This window comes from Sander lucioperca, chromosome 18, assembly GCF_008315115.2.
Source record: "Sander lucioperca isolate FBNREF2018 chromosome 18, SLUC_FBN_1.2, whole genome shotgun sequence".
Classification (NCBI taxonomy): domain Eukaryota; kingdom Metazoa; phylum Chordata; class Actinopteri; order Perciformes; family Percidae; genus Sander; species Sander lucioperca.
In genome coordinates this window covers 443,941-465,283 of record NC_050190.1, presented here as the reverse complement: position 1 = coordinate 465,283, position 21,343 = coordinate 443,941, and the positions used below count along the sequence as shown (strand labels likewise).

At 41.0% G+C, this 21,343-nt stretch overlaps 1 protein-coding gene across 3 annotated transcripts in view; it reads left to right on the top strand.

The window, feature by feature from the left end:
- Positions 1–21,343, top strand: part of kcnh5b (potassium voltage-gated channel, subfamily H (eag-related), member 5b) — a 183,878-nt gene that overhangs the window by 93,414 nt on the left and 69,121 nt on the right. For all 3 annotated transcript variants that reach the window (XR_004895746.1, XM_031280412.2, XM_035994809.1), the window contains exons 9-11: positions 10,950–11,149; positions 16,841–16,900; positions 19,495–19,687. Coding sequence is in view for 2 of the 3 variants with exons in the window: in XM_031280412.2 (XP_031136272.1) it covers positions 10,950–11,149; positions 16,841–16,900; positions 19,495–19,687 (453 nt within the window). In the remaining variant the exon portion in view is untranslated. The remainder of the gene's footprint in view (positions 1–10,949; positions 11,150–16,840; positions 16,901–19,494; positions 19,688–21,343) is intronic.

Below are 21,343 nucleotides of genomic sequence, written 5' to 3'. Positions count from 1 at the left end.
CTACTCCGCTACATTTCAGAGAGAAATGTTGTACTTTTTACTCCACTACATTCATCTGTTACAGCTTTAGTTACTAGTTACTTTAGGCAAGGCAAGGCAGCTTTATTTGTATAGCACATTTCAGCAACAGGGCAATTCAAAGTGCTTTACATGAAAACAGATAAAAAAATTTCAAACAGATAAAATACAAGAATAAAAGTTACAGTGCAGTATAAGAAATGAAACATTGAAGAGCAATTAAAACAGTTAAATATATAAAAGCAGATAAAATGGGAATTTCTCTTTATATGCTTATATAGATTGTCATACAGTGTCAACAATGCAACTTCAGTATAAGAAATGAAGTTATTTAAAGAAAGGCAACATCAAATAGATAGGTCTTCAGCCTTGATTTAAAAGAACTGAGAGTTGCAGCAGACCTGCAGTTTTTTGGGAGTTTGTTCCAGATATGTGGAGCATAAAAACTAAATGCTGCTTCCCCCTGTTTAGTTCTGACTCTGGGGACAACAAGCAGACCTGTCCCAGACCACCTGAGAGGTCTGGGTGGTTCATAGTGTACTACCAGATCAGAAATGTATTTTGGCCCTAAATCGTTTAGTGATTTATAAACCAGCAAAAGTATTTTGAAATCAATTCTTTGAGGCACTGGAAGCCAGTGTAGAGACTTCAGTACTGGAGTGATGTGATCCACTTTCTTGGTCTTAGTGAGGACTCGAGCAGCAGCGTTCTGAATCAGCTGCAGCTGTCTGATTGATTTTTTAGGGAGACCTGTAAAGACTCCGTTACAGTAGTCTAGTCTACTGAAGATAAAAGCATGGACAGGTTTTTCCAAGTCCTGCTGAGACATAAGTCTTTTAACCCTTGATATATTTTTAAGGTGGTAATAGGCTGACTTTGTAATTTTCTTAATGTGGCTGTTAAAATTCAGGTCTGAGTCCATGACTACACCAAGATGTCTGGCTTTGTCTGTTGTTTTTAACATTATCATTTGAAGCTGAGTGCTGACTTTTAATCGTTCCTCTTTTGCTCCAAAAACAACCACCTCAGTTTTTTCTTCATTTAATTTAAGAAAGTTAATTTGTTCAGTGCACTTAGTCAGTTGTTGTATTGGACTATAGTCCCCTGGCGATAAGGTTATATAAATTTGTGTGTCATCCGCATAACTATGGTAACTTATTTAATTGTTTTCCATAATTTGAGCCAGTGGAAGCATGTAGATGTTAAACAGGAGAGGCCCCAGAACTGAGCCTTGGGGAACTCCGCACGTCATATTTGTATGCTCAGATGTATAATTCCCTATAGACACAAAGTAGTCCCTATTCTTTAAATAAGACTCAAACCACTTTAGTACTGAGCCAGAAATGCCAACCCAGTTTTCCAATCGGTCTAGTAATATGTCATGGTCGACCGTATCAAATGCATCACTGAGATCAAGTAATACCAAGACTGAAATTTTGCCACTATCTGTATTTAAGTGGATGTCATTAAAGACTTTAACAAGAGCTGTCTCAGTGCTGTGGTGTGGTTGAAAACCCGACTGGAATGCATCAAAACTGTTGTTTAGTGACAAGAAAAGGTTCAGTTGTTGAGAAACCGTTTTTTCAATGATTTTACTTAAAAATGGAAGGTTTGATATTGGCCTATAGTTGCTCATTAGTGACGTGTCTAGATTGTTCTTTTTTAAGAGTGGCTTAATGACTGCAGTTTTCAGGGCCTGTGGGAAGATACCTGAGAGAAGAGACGTGTTTACAATCTGTAGAAGATCTGTAGCCAAACAATTTGCAACATTTTTGAAAAGGCCCGTTGGTAGAATATCAAGGCAGCAGGAGGAGGTTTTCAGATGTTGTATAATGTCCTCCAGGTTTTTACGGTTAATCATATGAAATTGGGTCATATTGGAATCTGTTTTGCCTGGACACTGTGACAACACATACCTTGTACTCGATATGGAAGCACTGACTGTTTGTTTAATTTTCTGAATTTTGTCATTGAAGAAGGTGGCAAAATCATTGCAGGCCTTTGTGGATTTACACATTAAGGCTTCTGCACACAGAAAACATGTAGTTTATGACATCTGATGTTTTATTCTAAAGTAAACTAACCAACAATATAACGGCCTACAAGTCCAGCTGAGATGATCAGACCATTAAACACACAACTGGTTGGATCCTTTACACTTTCTACAATGGGAGGAGAGTTCCGCATTGGGTACTTTTAATACTTTAAGTACATTTATCTGATGATACTTAAATACTTTCACTTAAGTAACATTTCCAATGCAGGACTTTTACCTGTAACAGAGTGTTTTTACAGTGTGGTATTAGTACTTTTACTTGAGTAAAGGATCAGATTACTTCTTCCATCGCTGGATGTTTTGATGAATGGGAACACAACTGATGCCAATTCTTAGACAGCCCTCAGTAACATTCTGCTTTAAAAAAATCAGGACGGCAATTATTTACAAGTAAGCTTTGATAGAAATTTTTATTTTTAAGTGTAGATATAAAAACTAGTTAGATAAAAAGTGTATCTTTTTTCTCTCCTAAAAAAGGATTCGGGGACATGTGCACCGAGAAAGCTTTCAGGACAAAACATTGTTTTCAAGAAAAAGGTCCTGAACGGATCACAACTTGAAGCTTGAAACGTTGAAATGAATCAAGGATCTCCTACAGAACAAAACATTAGCTCCCAAATATAGAAGAGCAGAGCTATATCAGAGTATTCAAGAATAAATATTAAACTACAGATGTGATGTGTAGAGACCCTGCTTTGCTCTCCACCACGCCCAACTTATTGTATTAATCAAAATGTATGATCATCGTGGCGCCTGGATAGCTCACCTGGTAGAGCGTGCGCCCCATGTACAAAGTCTCAGTCCTTGTCGCAGCGGCCGCAGGTTCAACTCCGACCTGCATGTCATTCCCCCTTTCACATCCTCAGCTGTCCTATATAATAAATGCCTAAAATGCCCCAAAAATAATAATCTTTAAGATGAATGAGCGGGATTTAAAGACTGAGGGTGTTTGTCATCAGCAGGTGTTCAGTGATATCGTGTTCGGTTCTTGTCCCGCGTGTCACTGAAACGTAGATTATACAACCCCACCCATGATCTTTTCCTAAACCTAACTGTCCCGTTCTTTTGCCACATGTCAGTTAAACGTCCCGACCCAGAGCGTCAAAAAGTGACGGCAATAGTCCAGACCAAGCCATCTAAATATGACGCTTAATTAGACCTTTTGCGTCAGTAAGGAACACCAATGGCCCCTGACCTTTCTTTTTGACGCACTGCGAGTGAGAATGTGTTGACGTGTCTTATTAACAGACATGAGTCATATTGGTTTTCTCATCTAGGCCTAGCAAGAAAGTGAATACGTGTATTTCCAGAAATGTTGAACTTGTAACTGACTCGTTAATGTCAGTTACACACCAAGATACATATAAAGTTAGTTGCTGGTCATAGCAGACCGTGTAAGGCTGTATTGAATGGATTGAGCATTGGTTGTTTGGTTGTTACTGCTGATAACTGAACTTGTCATTTGTAAGGGGATGAAAGTTATTGTTCATCTAAAGTCACAATTCAAGTCAAGAGTTTAAGACGTTTCCTCCTGATACTGGCCGTATAGATTTTAAATCTCCCTAATGTGTGGAATGTAACATCACTAAGTGTTTGGGGGTTTAGGTGGGCACAGACAATTTGTCACACATCAAACCTCCCCCCCCCCCCTCCACCTGCAGCCCATCCCTCTCACTCCAAAAGCCATTATCATTTTTGCACGGCGATAAGTAGTCTGTTAAATTGCCTTAATGAGAAGTAAACAATGCGATGTTGGAGGACACTGTGAGATGAGAACCATATTTACTGAGTGAGAGTCACAATTACAGAACTGATTGTATTGGCTTGAGGACTGTGACTAACACTGGGATGCCTCTGCAGATTTTTCAGTCAATATTTGTGTGGAAGACAATCAAGCAGATTGTTTTACTCACCCAGAGAGCACTCGATGCAAAATTACTACTTGTCAAAAGAGATTTACACAGTATCTGTGTGTGTGTGTGTGTGTGTGTGTGTGTGTGTGTGTGTGGTGTTTGGACGGCGGTACAGCTGATTGGCTCACTCAGTGTTTGGCTGGCGCAGCGCGGCGTCCTGTCAGTGTGTAATGTGTTGTGATGCAGCCTGGACGCTGACTCGGCTCACTGAGCAGCAGATGGACTGGGCTCAGTGGCTCGTGATGGACGTGGCTCCTCCTTGGTTTTCACTTTGTGTCGCTATTTTTGGTTCGCCGTCGTCACCCGTGAGGTGTGTTCAGGTTTTTATTCGCGGATGCTTTCACATGGGCAGCTCCATCTTCTTAAAAGGAACTCAAAACAAATCTCCCACAGACAATAGTTATCATCGCAATAATAACTGCCGCAATAAATACATTGTGAAAGACAATCAGGGATTTTTTATCAGTAGAAAACTGCACTTTAAAGCTATAGTGCGTTCCGGGCATTATTAGTGGGGTAATTTACGAGATACAAACGTGGATCCATTAGCGCCTGCACTAAGCTAACCAGCTGATAACGCTAACTCGACCAACGTTATAACAAGGGGAAAAAGCTTATGGGGGGTTGTTTGGCTCGAGGTCAAGGTGCAAAGCAGCCTAGGGTGAAATTACTCTGAACCATCACTTTAAGTTTATTTTTAGCATCATGGAAAAGAATAAAAGTTTTGATATGGAATAGAAAAGAGTTCCTTTTTTTGAGGCTTTTATTGAAAAGGCTGACTGTGCAAATGTTGTGGGACCTCGTGCTTGGTGCCCCTGTAGTTGAGTTCCTTGCACTGTAATTCTGCTATTGTTCTCAGAGCAGAGCTACAGGGTGCGATTTGTGAAAAAGCAGAGGAGGGGGTTTTCTGATCATGCATCACAAAACATGCAAGAATTAGATCCCCCGTTCAATAGCATGGATATAGAGCCAGACAAAATACTTTTACCCAGGAAACGCTTGTTTGTCCTTTGGGTGTTTTTGTCCAAATCACCATCTTTTTCCTAAACTTAACCAGTCGTTTGGTCATGGCTGCATGACGCTCACTTTTTCTGGCAAAGCTCCACTACCACGGCCCCTGATAGGAGCGTCATCTGGCGGTGCCTGTAGCCGGCTCACAGTCACCTGTTGGCGGCTAAACAACTGCTGCTGGTAGCCGGCGTCCGGAGCTCTGTAGCGGCTAAATACAACCAGCAACTGCTGCTCGGATTTTATCCTTCTATGGCACTATACACTGTTCACGTTACAACGCTTTACTTAGTTTACATGTTATAGGTATGTAATAGGCTACATGGTTTATTGTTGAAATATAATTGATCACTTTGACGGGGGCATACATCTGTCCCCATCGGGGATAAAAATAATTCAGCAGAGGCAGGGATATGTAGACCTGAAAGGGGGAAATCCCACACATCCAAATTGTTGGAGCCATTTCATTGGCGACCAGCGTGCGACGCCGGGGGTGGGAAAAGTTTATTTAAGTGTGGTCTAATTGGTTCAGCTGTGTTGCGCACAGCAAGATCACAGTTGTTTGACCGTGGTTAGGTGTCTGATAACGTGGTAAGATCAGAAGGAGAACCGTTATTTTGTTGTATTAGTTTTGTTTTTATTGAAAATGAACGGATTATCATATCCAACTTTTAAGTTTCACCTCTTGGACGACAATTTATCGAGTGACAATTGTTTGTTCAAGAACACGCATCTACACCGATGCCCTGCGTTAATTACCGACCAAACAAAGGAACAAATGTGCGCCGACAGAATTACTGGATGGCGTTTTTTGTACTTTCTTTTTCTTTTTACAGAGGCTAGCTGCTTTCCCTCTGTCTTCAGTGTTTGTGCTAAGCTTGGCTAAACACATCATTGACATGGATTTCGACTGAACACACTGATATGAATCGCATCCCTCACTGTCGATAAGAGACATAAGCAAATCAGATGCGTGCGTGCGTGCGTGTGTGTACTACTGTACTCTTTGTGTGGGTGTGAGTACTACTGTACTGTATGTGAGTGTCTGTGTGTGTGTGTGCTGGCTGTCTCCTCATGTAGGAGTGTTGTGATTGATATTTCCTGGGTTTCGGGCGGTGGCACTCCTCCTACACCGACAGATTTCTGACCCTCACACTCATTCGCTCTGACAAATCACCCTGAACTCCTCCGGCAGATCATCCCGAAGCCCGCAAAAAGAGAAATACACATGACAAGAGAGAGGGCTGTCTCTGGGCTCTCCTGATTTCTTACAAAAAACAGCAACACGCTTTCGTTATCATCACAGAGTATCTCAATGAAAACGCCAGTTTTTGACGTCTCTTTGTACAGGTGTAGTTTTTATTCTATCACAGAAATATTTCATCATCCGGCGCTGTCTCATTTCGACAATTTGCCCTTTAGGAGGAAGTGATGACAGGAGAACAGGGAAGGGAATCGAGGTCAAACACCCCTTATTGAGATCTTTGCATCACCTGAAAGTGAAGCTGAAAAGGATCAAAGAAGGAGTTTTTTTTAGACAGATGTCAAATTATTTATGTCTTTCTGTTTCACACAAAAAATAAAGGTTTTCCTCATCTGTTGACGCCAGGATCAGGATTGTTATCAGACCTTCAAAAAGGGAAATACAAACCCCAGTGTTTTCTAAAGCTGCCACAATTTAGCAAAATGGATGATTACACCTTCCTGGGGTGGAGAAATTGGCGTGTTGATAAAGAGAAGCTAGAAGGATGTGTAGACGGCAGACACAAATTGATGATTAAACTCATGTAAATGCCAAATTAGGTGAGGAGCAACAACAACATGTCATGAATAAGAAGAGCAATAATTAGAGTAATTTAATAGTAGATGATAAAAAAAACAACAACACTATTTGTATTTTATTTTGCGCTTCAGTTTCCAGTCACATAAATGCAAGTTAGTCAATATATAGCTGCAATAATGTCGTAAGATGTCTTGTGTTGATCTTATGTTGATTTTAGAATGCTTTTTCTGTTACATGTTTGTACTGTGAAGCAACAGATTGTAGCACTATGCCCAAAACAAATCTCCCCTTGGGGACAATTAGTGATTCTATTCTATTTTGTTCTATTCTATGGTTGAAAAGAAACACTGAAGATCCAAAGATACGGACACAGACGCGCCCACGCTGTGTGACTTCCAGGTGAGCTCTGGGGTGTACGGAAACACTGCCGCAATGAGCGCTTAGCAACACAAGGAGAGAAAAAAAGAAGCTGCTGTTGTCACTAAGACGAGATCAGAATAGACCAACTAAACTACCAATGATCATTTCGATACATTTTTCCTTTTTAATGTCAGTCAATTTAGAGACCAACTTCCTGCAAAGACTCTCACCAGTTGATGAGAGCCTCTCTCTGACAGCGTCTGGTCCTTTGTCCCCCAGGCTGCTCCATCAACGCAGAAATGTGAGGAAATAAAGCTCTTCATCTGCAGAGCTGTGGGGGGACATATCAGATATCAAATATAGTATTGAAATGACAGCTATAAACTGTAGCCGGAGTACTCTGAATGAACTGTCTAAACTCATAAGGTTCTCTATGGTACCAGAAAAGTGTTTTGCGACGGTGGAGCCGCGGTATCAAAGTCCCGCCCGACCAATCATGAGTCAGTCACAGTTAGCATCAAATAACTAATAAAAACCAAACTGATGAGAAAAAAAATATACAATATAAACACTTGAACAAACATCAGCGTGATCACAAAAACCTCAAATTACAGGAACAATCTTTTGGAAAAAATATATTTGACATGTACTTTGACTTTTTTAGTTTGACCCATGTTCCATCCACTAACATGGAAGGGGCGGGGCTTATGACCTACACTACCTGTCAAAAGTTTGGGGTCACTTAGAAATTTCCATTCCACTCCATTATAGACAGAATACCAGCTGATCTGAGTGGGTGGCTGATCTTTAATGCAATATCTACATTGCCCGTTATCAGCAACCATTCATCCAATGTTCCAAAGGCCCATTCTGTTTACTAATCTGATATCATTTTAAAAGACTAACTGAGAAAACATTGGAGAACCCTTTTGCAATTATGTAAGCACATAATGTATCTGAAAACTGCTGCCCTGGTTAAAAAAAGCAATGCTAATGATCTCAGCTGGTATTCTGTCTGTAATGGAGTGGAATGGACATTTCTAAGTGACCCCAAACTTTTGACCGGTAGTGTGTACTGCAGCCAGCCACCAGGGGGCCGTCCCGATGTCTTGGCTTCACTTAAACAGTCTCTGCATCTACCCCTGGTTTAGGGCTGGGTGATCAAAACAAAAATAAAATGCCTATTGTATATATTTCTATATATCTTTTCTATCGCAATGTCAAATTAACCAGCTGCCGAACTGTGTTACTGCAATATTTACCACATTAGGACAACGCTTTACATTCTGATCCTTGCACGTTATGTTCCTTTGGCACTAAAGCTCTTCATAAAATGAGGAAACACTCAGTACTTTTCATTTGTCAAATGTTTATTCACACAGTAGTATACAAATAGGCTTTAGCATGTGGTTAATTCATAGTTGTTTATTGAATTACCAGAAAATGTGCTATGTCATGATATATTGGGATATGTAGTTACTTTAATCGGAGTGAAAGATTTTGGCCATATCGCCCCAGCCCTAATTGGGTTCTTTAATCTGCTGTGGTTTATTTTAGTTTAACAAATATATATCTTTTGGTTCTCAGTGCTGCATCTTCCATAAGCAGTGCTTTGTGTGTTTAATGCCACCAGGGTCCAAGCTTCCTCCCTCTCACCTGGATAAATGAACCCAACTACAGGATGATTTACCAAAGAGGTTGAAAATAAACCACGTTAAATCCTGGCAGACACCGAGAAGTGGTTTCAGCTCGACAGACAAAGTTCCAGGGGATCAAACCTCTGCCGTTGTGTGTGTGCTGCGGTGACATTGGCCTACCGCTGAGCCACCAAGTCTCCCAATTAGGAGTGTTGTGTTTGGTGGAGGTGAGAGCTGTCTCTCTGAGCCTTCAGTTCCAGATCGTTAGGGTTGTCAGAGTTCTTCTTTGCCAGCTGACAGGGTCCAGCAGAAGTCCTGGAAAGGCTGCTGACTTTGAAAGAAGTGTTTTTTCTCACTGCTGGCACACTACACCTTTCTGTCTGTGGCGGTCTCTCTGCCTTTTTCTGTTTTTGTCTCTCATCCAAACACACTCTCTCTCTCGTTGTGTCTTTTGTGTTCTTTTCTTTTATTTCTGACTCCCATTGCTTCTGTGAGACAGACACACACTCGGAATATAAAAACACACTTTCCTGGCCTTGATTTTTTTCCATCCATTTATTTTTCATTCTGTCCATCATATGCACACATACACACTTTATCTCAAGTGCACAGTCACTTTAAGACTTTGTCCGTCCAACATTTTCCTCTCTTCCACACAACTCACTGGTACCTGACTGTACTTTCACTCCCCCTCCCCCCTCTCGTTTTGTGGCTCATGTGCCATCATCAGATCCCACCACTTCCTGTAAACTCCCAAATTTTGAACCCCAAAGTCTTTAAACCTGTCATTTTTTTCTCTTCTTTCTTTTGTCATTTTATTGGCTGGGAGGAGGCAGTGGAAGGGAAAAAGAGGGAGAACTATTCTGAGTGAGGTCTCTATGGAAACAGTAAAGCAGCAGCAGGGTACAGAGGAGACTGACGGCTCGGCACAATGGCTTTAAGTTCCAAAGTGGAGAAAACACTCCCCTTGAACACCTCCTCAGCAGTGAAAGCCACCATTAATACCGCTAATCATCTAGCGGGAGACGTCTTACATGTTTATTCATCTTTTTCCTTCTTTCTTTTCTCACTTTGCATAGCAGACATTTAAATCACAACTGCCACTTTATCAATGTGCATCTCCCTGCTTATCCAATTTGTTGACGTCATTACCCCAACATGACTTACAGTTTTTAATAATTCAAACCTTAGATCATTAGCTAAAGAAATAAAGCATAGCAAGGAGAGAACGGCCAGTTGGCTGAGTGATTGGTACAGGAAATAGACTCTAGAAAAGGTCAATCTTTCTGTAGTTTGTTGCATGAACAGAACTTGCTCAGAGCTTTTGCAGGTTGTGTTGTTTAAGGGTTGTCTAGGCATTGCTAGGGGGGTTCTAAGGTATTGATGCTTTGATTCTATGTTCTTGTTTAGGTAGGCTGCTGGGCTGTTACTATGTCGTTGGTAGGTGGTTTTCTTGGTGACTGGCAGGGCTTTGGTGGATACTGGGTGATTGTAATGGTGTTTGGTATACAGTAGCACAAGGTCCAACTTTACTGGAGCTTTCGGCTACATCTTGTGGCCTTTGTCAGTGGATGAAAATGAAGAAGATGAAGATGTGACTCAAGTTATTTTTGAGTGTGTGTGTGGGTGTGTGTGTGTTTTAGAGAGTTGAAGTTGATGTTCTACTCCAGTCAAAATAATTACGTAGATGAAACACTTTAATGAGGGAAAACAAAATGAAATAAATGGGAAAAAAAAGGTTTAAAATATCTTTTTGATATTAATGAACGTTCGTTACATTCAAGCCGTTGCCAAATGAGTTGCTACAAAGCTAATTAAGACTATCAGCTCCACACAACTCTCTCTGGATTTCTCAGTATGACTATGTTCAGAAGATTGTGGCGTCCGCTGACTTCCCGCGCAGAAACTCAAGTTAAGATAATGACCTCTTCTGAAGAGTCCATCATGTTTTTTTAATCCTCCATGTCCTCCTTGGCTACTAGCAACTGCGTGGAGGAGGAATGGTGGGGGTGTGCGATCACGGAAGGCTTGTATCATGTGGATGCGCCTACAGTTTAGCTGTCATTACTTAGACAAAAACGACGTACTATAGCTTTAATACCAAGAAGTAAGGGATAAAAAGAGAAAGAAAGAATTGCCATGTGTTCATCCCTCTCCTGTGTCTTCCTCCCCAGCTCTGCTCTATGCCACCATCTTTGGAAACGTGACCACCATCTTCCAGCAGATGTACGCCAACACCAACCGCTACCACGAGATGCTCAACAACGTCCGGGACTTCCTGAAGCTCTACCAGGTTCCCAAGGGGCTGAGCGAGCGTGTGATGGACTACATTGTCTCTACCTGGTCCATGTCCAAAGGCATCGACACGGAGAAGGTGAGGCTGAGCCCATGTAAGGTGTCAGCACTGATGTGACTTCCTCTAAACTTTTTTGGAATTGTCAGTGGAGAAAACTGTTCTCAAGTTGTGACCGGCCCAGTGTGAGCATGGATATCGTACGCTTTATTTGACTCAAGACATTATTATTTTGTATTTCATTTTTGATGCTTTAGACCACACATGTCAAACTCAAGGCCCGCGGGCCAAATCCGGCCCCTCGCAAATTGTGATCCAGCATTTTTTAGGGCTTATGTCGACCAAACTGTAAGTGAGAAGACTATTTGAGACATGCAAAAATACATACTCATTGGATTAAAGAAAAGCATGTTGATAAACTAGACATGTTTGGCCCTTGATGTGATTCTCTTTTTCCAGTTTGGCCATTAGTGAAAGTGAGTTTGGCACCCCTGCTTTAGACCAACCAGTTAGCTCCGTTTTCTCCCGAGACACGCCCATGTTTCAAATTTTAAGTTATTGCTCAAAACTGAAGGAACAAAAGATTTAAAAAAACACACATTTACAGAAGATGCTTCCATACTGTGCATATATGAATCCAGAGATGATTCATATTTTCAGATCCTGCTTCTTCTTACTTCAACTTGAGCTCTAACCTGCACCCGAGCACAACACAAACTCCTCCCACATAAAGAGCCAATGCCACTGATTAAGCCATTAGGACTGTGGATCTTCACTGGTCTCACCATTCGATTCCATTACGATTATCCTGTCTTTGATTCAATATGCATCAGGATGGGTCCCCTATCATTATTATATTATTATTATTATTATTATTATTATTATTATTATTATTATTATTATTATTATTATTATTATGGACTGACTGACTGACTGACTGACTGCTTTTTATTTTTATTTTTATTTTTTATGAGATTATTATAATTTTAATGTCCTTTTTGTTTGTGAAGTGACCTTGGGTGTCATTAGCCTGATCCTACCAGACTCTTGAAGGCGGGTACTCTGTTGAAGTTTAAAACTATTGGATCTGCCCAGAGCCACTCTGGATCTGCCATAACCAATCGCTAACGTTTGGTCGTGACGTCGGCTTAGCATCGCTAGCGTTAGCCTTAGCCAACTCCTTCACTACTAACGGAGCGAGCTGGAAAATCTAACTGTTCCCGAACCCCGCGGGGAGGAGGACCACAACATCATGGCCACCAACACAACTCAGCAAAGATTGTTTTTGCTCGAGCTTTAACTTCTGGATATTCGGCAGCGTTGCCACAACGAACCGAATGGCTTCGCTTGCATCTTTCTCCTCCGCCATTACGGAACTACAACTCAAACTAGCGCACAACCTCAACATCATCGTTCTCAGCCACTCCCTCTGTTCGCTGATTGGACCGGTAAAAATTTGGCTGGAGAAAACCCAAGAATATACCGCAAACCTGAAGTACTGAAGGGAAATGAAAATTGAGCGAAGTACGTAGGAGGGCGGAGCCAGGCTAGGGTGTCATGAAAGGCGCTTTAAATAAAATGTATTATTATTATTATTTTTATTATTATTATTATTATTATTATTATTATTATTATTATTATTATTATTATTATTACTGCACTTGGTTTTCATCAACAAATTCAAGCAGTCAGATGTATATGAACTCCCCTTTTTTATTGTATCTGCTCTTAAAAAAGACACTTCCTGAATGTAGCGGAGTCTGAACACAGCAGACATAATATATTTTTAAATGAAAAAGAGAATAAAGATGCAAAAGTGATAATTCTCTTATATAGTGAAACATATTGCAATTGCAGTATCAGGGAAAATCTTTGAAACTAGATATTTTTTTTCAAATCGTTTGTAGGAGATTTCATCTAGACTAGTCTACAATCACCACCTGTAAATACTGTATCTCCTTTCATACATGACGCCACGTCACATCATTCTTTTTTAATTTGCAGGGACCGGTAGTAATAGTGAGTAAGCGTAATTATCGTTACTCATGGACCTAACGTTACCATTTCCCACAGCCAGTGAATGTAGCGTGCCCCTCTGAAAGCACTCCTCCAAATCAAACACTGTTGCTGCCCGCAGCAGCCTTAAATTCAGTTTGATTTCTGGCTCGGTTTACTTTCATGTTCCCTCTGTCACCTCTGGAGGAACATAAGAATACAATTCATTTTCATGTACAGTTTTTCTTTGCTGAATTGGGACCTGGCCAATCATTAAACCGTGACCTTAGATGGCTGTACGGAGGTTTGTGATGATATTAGTCAATCTTATCGTCCAACAAAAAGCCGCTGCGTGAAACGTATTATTTCATAAATCTCCTGGTTGTATTTGTCCTGTTTTCAATTCAATTTTATTTATAGTATCAAATCATAACAAGAGTTATCTCGAGACACTTTATAGATAGAGTAGGTCTAGACCAGACTCTATAATTTATAAAGTCCCAACAATTCTAGTAATTAGTGGTGAGGAAAAACTTCCTTTTAGGGAAAACCTGGGACAGACCCAGGCTCTTGGTAGGCGGTGTCTGAAGGTGCCGGTTGGGGGTGTGATGAACAGTGGCAATAATTTGAATGGGCTATTTGTCCATCTAATTGACTTCCTCAGCATTTACCAGTTGACAGTCATGCTCTCTTTCTCTCTCTTCAGATCATATGAGATATCCTCCTCCCCATCAATCCCATTTTCCTAGTTTTTGTTGAGATTATTATACCCTCTTGAAGAGACATAAGCCAACACTGCCCTCAGTATAAATCCTTTGCAGTCGGAGCTGGGCCAATTAGTGGATGTTTTGTCACTTTGGGAGCCATCACACTGTACACACTTGAAAAAAAAAGACCTGAGGCTCCCAGCTGCTGCTAATATCCTCCACTCTAAATGGAGCAGATGATTTTTTTTAAGACTGTTGTGTTTTGATGTTGCAGAGGCTTTTAGATGATTAATTGTTTTCCCCTTGTCGTGTGTAATAAGGCAGTTTGGTGGAAGATGGGATAATATTTCGTTTTTACTGTGTTTGACCTAATTAGACTTGATTCAGTGGTGTAATGAGCTGGACAAAGCGATTACAATGGACAGGCTTTTTGGCACACACTGGGCTGGAGTTAATAAACTCAGCAGCAGGAAGACAAGTCTGGGTTTTGATTCCACTCCCTTAAAACCATCAAACACAATCTTCAATTTGAATAAAGTGGCTCATTTGATTAAAAAGGGTCCCTTTAGGATTTTTTTTTTTTTTTTTTAATAATGAATAAAGTAATTTACTTTAATAGAGTTAGATCGCAAAATGATTTTTCTTATTGTGGTTATATAAATGTAGTTTACGGTGCCGTTAGATGTTAATACAGGTGCTCCCTCCCTTTGTGAGCGGGAGAGCAAATCGTTTTTTGACCCCAGTGAAAATGTGGTTTTTGGAAGGCTAAACGGCAACAAATATAGATTGAAGCAGATTTCTTTTAAACATAAAAACACGGGAATTTTATACATAATACATTTTGACTTTTGGACTCTACAACCAGGGTTCAACATTAGCTTTTTTGCTCACCAGCCACTGTGGCTAGTGGTTTTCCAAAAGCTACTAGCCGCTCAGCATCTTCACTAACCGCTGTTTTGTGGGAAATTACGTTTGATTTTATCTAACCCTCGTGTTGTCTTCCTGTCGACCACGCAGCTTTTTGTCACTTTTTCTGATGTCTTTGTCAGTTATTTATTTTATTTTTTTATGTTTTTCTTGTTTTTTCCAACGTTTTTGAAGCATTTTTGTCACTTTTTTCAACCTTCTATCAATTCTTTTTCAAATGCTATAAAATCTAATACAATACCCAAATTAATTGAAAGTATTCAACTGATCATTTATTTTACACTAAAGAACGTTGTACGGAACCATCCACATTATTTTTTTTGGACAATTTGTTCAAAGAAACACATTTTTAATATAGACACTTTTTAAAATGGGTCAAATTTGACCCGAGGACAACAGGAGGGTTAAATAAAGTTGACTACAATTACCTTGAAGAACCAGATCAACAACCCTTTAAAATGAGCACTGAAAACACAGAAATCAAGACTACATAAAATATAACACTGCAGTCATCAAATATTCAGCTCCGATTATGTGTGTAAAGATCCTTTTTGTATGAAAATAAACCTAAATAAAGATTAGTTGAAAGTGATTTGGAGTGCTCGCGTGTCACTAAGCAGCCGGCACGCGCCCTCTGTGATGGGAAGCGGAGCGCAGATACCAAATGTCCTGCTAGATTGTCCTGCTGTGCGCTCTCTCTGTACATCTTCTACAAATCTATACCTTATACAGTCTATGACCTGTACAGACGCAACTGTCTCGGCTTGCCATGTCGCATGCGCACGCTGAACGGAGCTCTGGCGGATATTTTAAGGAATCGCCGCGGCTTGCTGGTCTGGTGTGCCGTACGAGCCACCGTACGAGCCACCGTACTCCAACCATGGGCTGCCGCTGTACACTGGGTCACAGCTGTGTTCCTGTGTCAGGCGGTGTCACAGTGACACAGTACTCCAGCCACCAGTGTGACAATATAATGGCATTCAACCCACCAAAGTGGCTAGTAAGAGTGACTGTATTACCCGCCACTGCCGAAATCTACCTGCGTTTGGTGGGTTGGCGGGTGCTAATCAGAGTTATTATAGAGTCAGTCTTCCTCTATAATACCATTCAAATTGCTTTTTTTTATATTCAAATAATACTTGAATATTAAATGCTCAAATGCAGCCTTTTATAAATATGTTCGACACTACTCAGGCTTATGCATTGTCAATGCCGCTATAAGCATGTGGTTGTTGTTACACGTTCTGTCCACTAGAGGGGCTTCTAACATCAACCTGGTCTTGAAGGGGTCACGGCGCATTGCATTTCGGACACACCACTCTCTGTTTACATTATTTCCCACCACGAGCACACAGCGACAAACACAAATCAACAGAGAACTCTGTAATGAAACATCTAACAAGTGTAGTGAAGCAGCTCTGTTGTAAAGGCTAACGGTGCTCGGTTAGCACAATGACATCATGTTAGAAAGCACAGCCGAAACGATGTGTCATAAACTAAATAACAATAGTGTTAGCCATGATGCTAACGGCATTGATAACTAAGCCAAACCGTGCTGTCACTACTGTTTTAGTGATTTATAAGCAACCTGTTTCTTGCAGATTGTCACGTTACTGCCCTAGTGCTAATGTCAAGCCCTGTCTACAACGCTCTGGAGTTATTGAAAATGTTTGCATCACACAAGTCGGAAATGATCCTACACAGAAACCGCTGCAATCTAATTCTACAAATAGTATAATTACATTACATTACATGTTATTTAACTGACGATTTTATCTTAAGTGACTTGAATTAAGTGAGAGGGAGGGGAACCGGTGGGGGAAACCGGAGCACCCGGAGAAGGAAAAGGGTTCGAACCCAGTACCTTCTTGCTGTGAGGCCACAGTGGTAACCAATAGGCCACCGTGCTGCAGAATACAAATAAAATCAGTGTAGCCTAATCTCTATTCGACACTGTGCAGAAATGCCGGATATAAACAGAATAAATAGACCACACGCTCAATCAGAACTTCCTCATTAACTGCTGAAGCTTCTTAACCTTCATCTCAGATACTGTCTTTGACTATTTTTTGAATTGATTGAGTCCTCAGAGGGAATTTCTGTGAACAGCAGTTTGACCCCTTTATGTCTCCCTGTCTTCCAGGTCTTATCCATCTGTCCCAAGGACATGCGGGCCGACATCTGTGTCCACCTCAACAGGAAGGTATGTATCTATGGTTTTCATACAGACACACATTAGTTGTATTACAGCGTTTCACTCCAGCCCCCAGGAAGTGCGCCAGGCTTTGAATCCAATTTGAGATAGTGGCCAAACAGTGGGATTACAACTTCAGTGTCCGTCACGTGAAGCCGTCTGGCCCCAAAAGACTTTTTCACATTGAGTTGCATGGCGAAAGAGACGTCTGTAAATCAGTGAGTACGCAACCACTGCAAAATGACTCGTTTCACTATCCATTTGGTCAGATAACATTTGGAAAGTCTAAAAGAGACGCACAATTAAATAATTGAATCCCCGTTCAAGTTAGCGGAGTGCTAATCTATATCCTCAACGTTCCACTTCTGGGATTGCTCTGGTGCCGCTGGAAATTCCGCTGGATTTCCCTTCCTCTGTCTTTGTGTTGGCGTTCTAACCTCTGGTGGATTTCTGAGGACTATGGTTAACTGCTCCTCAGATCTCTGCAGGGTAAATCCAGACAGCTAGCTAGACTATCTGTCCAATCTGAGTTTTCTGTTGCACGACTAAAACTACTTTTGAACGTACACATGTTCCACCAAAACAAGTTCCTTCCTGAGACTATTTTGCAGCGGTTCCATGCGGAGCTTACCGCCGCCCAAGACGATTGTGATTGGTTTAAAGGAATCCCAATAAACCAGACCACGTTTTTCTCCCACCCCGGAATGCTGTGTGGACTAGCCAGACCCTCCTCCACTCCGCAGCATGTGGATGGTCTGGCAAAGCGAGACTAGCGGAGTCCTACACAGAAAGTAGCCGGCTCGGCTGGCGGAGGTCTCCAGTGCGCCTGCTCTATGGGCCACACATTGAGGGAAGCAGCAGCGATGATCCGGGTCATTTTATATGAGGAAGTTGAAGTTTTTTGGCTTCATGCACCACTGAGCAACTCTCAAAGGAATGAACAGGGCTCCACTGTATAAAAAAACAAACGTACGATGGATGTAATGATGGATAGTGAGACTTCTGTGTCTTGATTGTGTGAGAAGGGGGTAACAATGCAGTCAGCTCACAGTATGATGTAAATACTTTTAGAGCCACTATGTGTAGACGTTTCTGTGAATATAGACTCCTGATGGCTTACGTTTTTGTTTCAGGAGAAAGTAGATGCTAAAGTCAGAAATCCTCTAATCCTACACATGAGGGGTTGAAACACAGTCTATGTAAAAACAATCTGAGACTCTGTAAAATGTCCAAAAAACTATCATTGTGCAACTACAAGGACTAACTTGCCTTCACAACACTAACCCAAAGGATAAAAAAAATGTATAAATGAGAATTGCCCAGATGTCTAATGGTTGCAATAACATTCTCCAAACACCTGAATTGGCCTGGAGCTCCATATTAAAGCTAATACAATAACACAACTGATATGGGTCCCAAAACGTTGGTAACAGTGCTGTGTAACAACCATCGCTAATGGCCAATACTCAGCAGCCACTAAAATAAGTCTTGTCATTCAGAGCGGCTGCCTCAAATAGCTTTATATCATATTATCTTTAAATTAATTAATCAAGTACAGTGGTTTTACAGGAATGTATGTTAATGACAAACAACAAACAAACAAATCTACTTTTACTATTTTAACGGCAGAAAAAAGGGTCCGTGCGCCGGGTGCATGGTCCTAAAGGGTTGTACTTAGTGTCTTCATTAATCAGAGGTGTGTTTTGGGCGTAACATGCAATCAACCAATCAGAGATCATCTCCCATTCCCTTTAAAAGCCAGGCGCGTTTGGACCTTGGAGCATTGCTGTTATGATGAAGGATTTGCTAAGCAGGAAGGAGAGAAGAAACTGATCTGATTCAAAGATTCAAGATTCAAAATCCTTTATTAATCCCACAATGGGGAAATTCACACTGTTGCAGCAGCGAGGGATAAGACGAAAAGTAGAAGACACAGATAAACACACAATAATAAATATAATCGTGCGTGAAGTGAAAGCATTCGAGCAGATCATATCATAATACTATTTCACATTGTAATATTTTTATTTGTAATCTTTTGCATGTGTGTGTGCTGCGCGTCCCTGTGTGTGTAACAAGCATAGTGTGCACGCTGTGCACGAGCCTAGGAGCATTTTACTAATGCTCTGTTAAAATAACAATGAAATGCTGCGTTATTGACTTTAGACCAGGTTTTTGTTGGTCAATGGTGCGATCACTTCCCGCTGCCTCAAGATAGCAATACTCCCAGAATGCACCTGAACACACCTCCCTGTAAGACCAACTAACATAAAAAAGCAACATAACAGTCTTCACTAAAGGTCCACTTACTCACTTTTTTGGGAGCTTTCAAGCTTCTCTTTTTCTTATATATTTCTGGAAAGACGCTTTCTGTATTTAAAGTCGTTGGTCAGCTGTAATCTGAATGGGTCATCTTCATTGAAAGTTTTCTTTGAATCGGGTAATCTTTTAAGGTAACTTATGTTTTAGTGTTAGGAATTCATTACATTACATAACAATTCTGCATGTAGTCATGCACGCAGTCTTAGACTGCGCTGCTACTGTAGCAAAGGTAAACTTTAAATAACTGATAATAGATCTAAAGTTCCTGCTCTCTCACTCAGGTGTTTAATGAACACCCAGCGTTCCGGTTAGCCAGCGACGGCTGCCTGCGCTCACTGGCCGTGGAGTTTCAGACCACCCACTGCGCCCCCGGAGACCTGATCTACCACGCCGGCGAGAGCGTTGACACCCTGTGCTTCGTTGTGTCGGGGTCACTGGAGGTCATCCAGGACGACGAGGTCATCGCCATCTTAGGTATGTGGACATGTTTTTTAGTAGATGCTTTATTAAAGGGTTCTGTGGATCTGTGTGTGTCCTTAACTGTGTGGGTTGATTAGTGGGGAATCAATTAATTGGCCGCTCAATTAACAGTAAATAAGTCTGGATCAACCGAAGTACATTTCCAGGATAATGTCCCTCAGCTTCCTCTCTCTGTGTGTTGCCGTTCTCAAACTCTGTTCCCTTCGGGAAACGACAACAAATGTCGAGCTAGCAACCTATACGCCGAAAATGTTTTGAAGAACATTTGGATGGTGCAACAAGACAGACCTGCTTGGTTCTTTCTTGGAATGATTGTAAAGACTTATAAAGAATATGTTTAGGTCATTTCCTCTCTAACTGGGACGTTTTGGGACTGATTGGTGGGATTGCTGTGGATGAAGTACACAGAGAGATACACTGGTAAGAGCCAATGATGTTTAACCATGTATCAGCTAATTTAAATAGCTCATGTTACTGGATTGTGTCAACAGTTAACTTCATTTAATATTGTATGTGGAGTGTTCAAATGTTAAACCAAAACAAGTTACTTCCTGAGACTATTTAGCAGAGCCACCATCGCTGCATCCGGAGCTTAGCGCTGCCCCAAGACCATTGTGATTGGTTCAAAGAAATGCAAACAACCCAGAGTGTCATTTTTTCTCCTATGCCAGAATATGAATGTTATATTATTGTAAATTGTAAATCATTTTGGGTTTTGGACTTTTGGGACAAAACAAGATATATGAAGACATCTTGGACTCTGGGAAGTTGTGATGGGCCGTTTTTCATCATTTACTCTTTCATAAGCAAAAATAAGCTAGCTGCAGCTGTAGCATGGATTTAATGCTGTGAAATCAACCCTTCAACACTGGCTGTATATGATTGTGCATCACTGGAAACACCCACAGTGGAAAAGCCTATAGGACTCTTATGGAAGGAGGAGAAGCATGAATACAAACACAGAGTCTGGCAAGTTGAAAGATTGCTGTACAACGCTCCTATTAACCAGTGAATGCCAACTAAGTCATCAAAATATACTGGTACTAAAAGAATCATGAAAACATAATGTATGTGTTCTTAAGCAGCTCATGACAAAGACGGGAAGCACATTAGATGAATGGAACAAAGCAAAAGAGAAACAACTAAAAAAACTCAAATAAAATGCTTAGATTTTACAAAAAACTGCATCTGGTTGGCTGTTTGAGAAAAGGTCAACCAGCTGAGGGTCGAATGTGTCAAAAATATTTCATCTCCAAATTGTCATGTTTTTTGGTGCCGCATTTCATTCCGATTTGAATGGTTTTCATAATCCCAGCAGGTCGGAAACCTCCTTTAAATGAGGTGAAAGTCTCTCAAAAGCCACATGATTGCACCTGCTATTTCAACACACGCTTTTCGAAAATGTAAACACTGCTTACGCAAAAAGCAAAAGCACAAAATCTGAGTCATGTCAGTCATTATAATGGAAACTAACCGCCAGATGACGTGGTTTCTGACATTCAACTCAGAAATGACTTTGAAAAGAGTGGGACACAAACAGTCTGACTCGTATCTGCTGCTGAACATATTGCTCTGTGCAGCCTCGTACTGTAATAATCATGAGGAGGAGATGCACGAGGGAACTGGAAAGACAGAGTAAGAAGCCAACAG